This window comes from Phytophthora infestans, genomic scaffold (assembly GCF_000142945.1).
Source record: "Phytophthora infestans T30-4 supercont1.1 genomic scaffold, whole genome shotgun sequence".
Taxonomy (NCBI): Eukaryota; Oomycota; class Peronosporomycetes; order Peronosporales; family Peronosporaceae; genus Phytophthora; species Phytophthora infestans.
This window is the reverse complement of record NW_003303758.1, coordinates 2,983,824-2,989,567: the sequence shown is the minus strand read 5'-3', so window position 1 is coordinate 2,989,567 and position 5,744 is coordinate 2,983,824. Positions and strand designations below refer to the sequence as shown.

Here is a 5,744-nt window from a genome sequence, read left to right as displayed (position 1 = left end):
CACTCAGTCATTTGCGATGTTCTCGTCAAGGGACATCTTCTGCGTCACACAAGCACCATTCACCCGATTCACACATACTTGAAGTACACTTATTCCACCGAAACCTTATACAAAATAAAAATCAGATCTTGCACTAATGAGCGAGTAGAAAGGCGATTCTTTCACTTTTTTTAATCCGGAGGACGTAGCTTTCGCTGGCGCACCGACTCTTTGAATGGATAGCTGATTTAAATAGGAACCAATTACACTAAGCGCTCATCCCCGAAATTAAAGACCCTCCTACACAGCCCAATGGCCCCGGTATATCTAACTGCTAGATGCGAGGCTTTAGATATGTTTAAAAAAAGCAGCGCCACCCCCGCATGATGGATGCCGAGATGCTCCAGGGAGTTCCTACTACGTTTAAAAAGAGTGTCAGTATAACAACAAGCCGACATTTCGCAGTAAGCAACTAGGGCAAATTCGTAGTGCCAATACGCCAGCTACACGACGCCACCAGGTATTTTGTTTAGGGAAGTAACTGGTCGACTGCTTTCGCAAACACGGGGTCAGCACAATTGTATCGAGGGACCTATTGGCTGCTCATAGACAGTGACATAAAATCTAGTCTCAAAACCTACAGCCAGCCCCATTCGCCTAGGCAATGCATGGCAGCACAAATTTATACCAATGCAGCAATATCGTGTCAAAACGTTTCATGTTGAAGCTGACAGTGCCAGCCCCACCTATCATAGCATTGACAGCACTCCGGTGCTACATGGAGTTTTCAAAACATTTTCTTCAGTGTGAAAAGGATACAGAAAATGAGCAAGCAATGTTTAAGTCATTGAAGACGGTAGTGAGAACTCAGATCATAAAAACACAGGCCCAAAGGTCACGGTTGCTTCTTTCTTCAAGATGGCTGTATGTATCCATTTTCTATAACTGACCATTTCTTTAAGGCAGGTGTTGCGTACCCCGACTGAGGGATCTGAGGCTAGGCAATAGTAACCGACTAGCGATAGTCTGCACCGACAAGCATCCGACTGGTCAAGAGCCAGATTGTCCTCGGTGTCACTCCACAGCGTATACCTGGATAACGGTTTAGCTGGATATTTGTGCTTAAGCAGTATTAATAAGGTGAAGGCTGGGTGCAGTATTTAAGCAAGGTACCAATCCAGTGGGCGGCTGTATATGCTAAGAACACGCTACGCATTAAAAAAAGATTATACGAATTACGTCAACGCTGTACTCAACTCAAACACAAGCTAAGGTATATGTAGCGTAGGTGCACCACCAACTTCTTGCTCAGTCGCTCGCCCGATGGTGCTCCTATGAAGTGCTCAAACGTAAGTAAGCCAAACAAGCCACGGTTGCATTTGTCCAGCTGGGTACCCATATCGGATTCGTAAGTCTGTACGCGAAAGCTTTCTCCCGTGCTGCGCACTAAGCATTATAGTTAATTCTGCGCCACCACTTGGACGCTGCTCAGGTAGCTCGATTGCATGAAGTCGTAGATGTACACGACACGCTCCGTAATGGCAACCCCTAAAGAGCACCAATGGTTAGAATTGCAGCTGATGGGGATACGGACACACTCTCGGGCTATTGTCGTTAACGTGACCTCGACTGCATAAGCGTCCATTGTAATCTTCCTGCCCACAATCCAGCCAAACACATTCGGAGTAATGACTACCAACCGCGGTTTTGTTTAGTAAAGTTTTGCTTTGACGCGTCTTACGGTGGCGTCACTGAGATTGCCACGTCCAACGATTTCTAGTATTTCGATTTACACAACATGACGAGGATTTAGTGCCATCATTTAGAACATGTAGATAAAACTGACATATACCTCAGTTGACTGTAGTCGAGTAGTCTTTAAGCCATCCAGCAAACTTTGGTCTTTATCGACACGGAACCACTGGTCGATATCAAGCAAAAATAGATAGTGTCTACCCAAGCGATGGCCTTGTCGATGATACCAATTGTATCTATAGTGTGATGGTAGTTTCGCATCCTTCGTAGTGTTTCTGCTGGGAAAGTCCCAGCATTTGGTGCTTCGAGTACAATTTCTACTTCTTTGAGAGCCTTGTGTTTACCTTGCAGTGTCGTCACCATTTTGCTGCATTTTCGAAGGACGACTTTTGGCAGGAATCGTGAGATCTCTTCTTGTCTTAGAATCGGTTTGCTGGAAGGTAGTTTGTCTTTGCGGTTAGCGATAGTGGCTTGTTTATTTTCTCGAATTCCAACAAGCGGTACTGCCAAAGTATCTTCTCCGATGAATCGAAAGTGTAATCTTCGAATAGCAACTTCGAGAGGACCAATAGATTACAATACATGCGATGCATGTTCACATGGTGATGGGCTTCAACAATGACACGCTTCTTTTTGGATTTTTTTGCTGGTACTTTTTGCTTTGGCCTCCCATGTGATTGGATCGGGCTTGCAATTTCGCAATCCTATTCATGTTCGATACAGGTGTGCCCGGGTTGGGTTTGTATCACCTGCAAATTCGGGGTCCCGTCGGTCGCAGTCGGGGGATCGTCGGTACCTTCAGGTAGCTCATGCTGTGGCATTTCTGGGTCGTTGGACGGGGACCCTTCTACTAGGCGATAGATCTCCTGGAACTGTTTTTTTTTTCTTGAAGAGCTCTGCAACAGAGGTCAGAGCACGTAGAGCTTCTGGATATTCTGGTTTACCAAGATGGCTCATAGAACTAGTGATTTTAATTGCGACACGAGTTGGTTCGCAAAATTTCGGCTTGCATCCCACGCTGATGGCTCACACCGCACGATCCGTCGAATGCGGAACGCCCAACGTGTAAATTGGGAGCTGCGAATAACGGTCGAAGTGCTGAAAGAAGCCGTCTCGGGTGTAGCTTAGCTTCAGTGAGTGTCTCCTTTTTCAGCTCCTTCCGCAAGTTGAACACGTGCCGGTACGGCAATAGCCGAGTACTCATGAACATACACGAGCATTGCCAAACATACAAGATCACATTATATATTTGGTTTGGTGTGTCCAGAGCGTCCTCATCGTTAGAGGTGCTCTTAATGACGGTGACACCAGGGACGGTTTCGTAGAAACGGTACGATGCCCGACCGACAGCATACACGCTCTGTTCGAAAATCACGGAGCATGCGTGCTCGCTCACCAGATTCGATCCGTACTGCATTTCACTATCATAATTTGCGTGATGCACAACGCCAATTCTGAGCACTTGATTCACAATCGGTGAGTGACTGGTAATACATCAGAGATGCTATACATTCATCCAGCTGCTTAAACCAGTTCCCAATGTCTTTAATCTGTTTCCACGACGCCTCGAGACGGTTATTGGTGTTATTGCCCAGCGTCACAGCCTTTTGACGCTTACACGAGCACCATTTCTCTCTACATTTATCCCAAGTTCTCATGAAATATGCTTCTAACGGATGCGTTCATGCTTCCATGTCATCCATCTCCTCGTCATCGCCTTTCACAAACGGAAAAAAATACGCTGCCTGAGGGGAGCGTTAGCTGATTCTCCTCTGCCAACAGCAATGACATGCCGCATGTATCTTTCCATAATCTCGCTCTCACTCCTGCATACACCAGCAGGTTTAAGAGGCCCTGAAGCTGCTCTTTCTGCCACGGATTAAATCCGTACTCGTCGGCCTTGCGATCTCCTCACCTAAATACTAGATAACGTGGAACTGGCACAGAAGAATCGTGACGTTCGGGAAACACATCTTTAATACGCTCAGCTCAGTAAAGGTTTTCTCTATAATGACACCCTTGTGCAGTCCTGTAGCAGGATTGTTGGCTTTGAATGCTTTAACCGCAGTCGTGTGGATTTCAAATCGTTCATTTTAGAGCAGCGCGTGCTGCATATGCTGTCCCTTCCCGAAAATGACATGAATTATGAAAGAGAAAATCTGTGTACTTAGGTAAGTTTATTCCATGTGTCGCATCGATTAATAAAACCTTAGGAAAGCGACCATATAGGTACCGCATGTGTCGGCATTGTTATGCAAGTCGCGATAATTTAACAACAGAGAGCAATTTTAATCCGTATTTTAACGGAATATTTCAGACTAATGAGGTCTTATCTTATTGTGTTTGGGCTCCACAAAGCTTTTACTCACGTTGCCCGATTCCACTGAAGTCGGTCATATGCCCTCAATCTCTGAACACTTGTTGTCAAACCGTCCATTTCGCTTTGAGAGTTCGCACGAGAGTGTGTATATCTCGAATTATCTAGTGGCAGTTAGAATTCTCAGTAATGTAATGAAGGAAATGTTTCTTGCAGGGCCCCAGCCGTTCGCAGCCGTATTCCCAAACGCGACTCGGTCAGGGAACCCGAAAAAATAATATGCGTAAGAACTAATCCCAATTTTTTAATTTAATTATTAATTTATGGCTGCCAGCAACGGGAACAACCCCAATTTTGAGTAAGGTCTAGTCAAGTTACAGCGTGGGGACGCGCTGAACGTCGCGGAAAAATTAGCCTGCGCTGAATTTAGGTCGCCTGATCTCGAACGGTCGTCTTCAAGAGCCGCCGAAGAGCGTTCTATTGTGAGAGCGGCGTTCAAGAAACGCAATTGCGCACTACGTCGACGTCGCGTACATCCCGCCAACGTCTAACGAGTGTGAGCGCTTCTTCTCTCTCGCTAAGCTGGTGTTGTCTGATCTACGGAAGCGAATGTCTCCAGCCAGGCTCGAGATGATAATGTTTCTGAACTACAATCGTGACTTACGAAGTTTTGCAAATCATTGAATTATTAATTTTCTCAGCTCACATCGATGTATTACTCTAAGTATTGCATTTTCGGGTTCCCTGGACTCGGTTAGCTGGATAGTCCTCATACGTAGTCGTGTCCACCAAATGGTTGTTCTCAGGTTTCGGCAAACAGCGAAGTGACAAGCCGCTTTGTCGACCTCACGAGCGCAGACGTAAATCTACAGCTAACAAATAATAAGCACTGGATCAAATAGTCCAGTAACTGTCACCTCGGGGTGCGACACAAGCGATTCATGTACCTGAGCTGGACAATCAATTGGGCGAGATTCTTGGCGCGTTCGCTTTCCCTTTCCACGAGACTTGAACTTGCCCGCGTTAACACACACAGGGCTCGGCGTACCAGGTCCATGTGTCTGGAGTAGGCGTTGAATCGGATCCAGTTCGCTGGATGACAGCGTATCTGTCTCCCACTTTCTTGATGGTACGAAGTCTAAGCAACAGTCGGAATCTTATCGAGCACAAGGGCTATGAGAATCAAATGCACCTTACCTGGCATGTTTCTTCCTGATACGTACGGATTGACGTGTCATACGCGTTCGATGAGTCAAACTCGTGACAATTGGAAGGGATAGGCGAGATTTCTGATGCAGAAGACCCCCTGAGCGGATCGATCTGTCCAACGGCTCTGTCGAACTTGATGTCGTGCCCAACGCGATTTCACTACCATCGCTAACGCTGCCAGGAGGAAGCCTCTTTCGTGCCGACGTCAGCACCCGTATCGCCGACCGCATGGTTTCCTTCGATAGAGAGTGTGGGGGGTGAACATGTGGGGCGGGCGGAGCTGTGTGGTTTTTACGTGGGCATACACGTCTACGTTGTTCGGTTAGGTTGGGAGAAAAGGAAAGGGTAGCGGCTGGATCGTTCAGGGAATGTTCTTTTAACGGCTCTTTTAGTCGGGAGCTCGAACCAGTCCCTTTCCTAAAAAAATGATACGAGTCGGGTTCGGCCGAACCAATTGGGTGCCACTTAGAGAGGTTTGATTGTA

At 46.7% G+C, this 5,744-nt stretch overlaps 1 protein-coding gene across 1 annotated transcript; it reads right to left on the bottom strand.

Moving 5' to 3' along the window:
* Positions 1-4,566: 4,566 nt before the first annotated feature.
* PITG_00581 (uncharacterized protein) lies at positions 4,567-5,490 on the bottom strand (the record flags this gene model as incomplete). Its single annotated transcript, XM_002909122.1, has 3 exons — positions 4,567-4,698; positions 5,084-5,189; positions 5,249-5,490. 3 exons carry the CDS (start codon positions 5,488-5,490, stop codon positions 4,567-4,569), a joined length of 480 nt encoding a protein of 159 aa, XP_002909168.1.
* Positions 5,491-5,744: the final 254 nt, after the last annotated feature.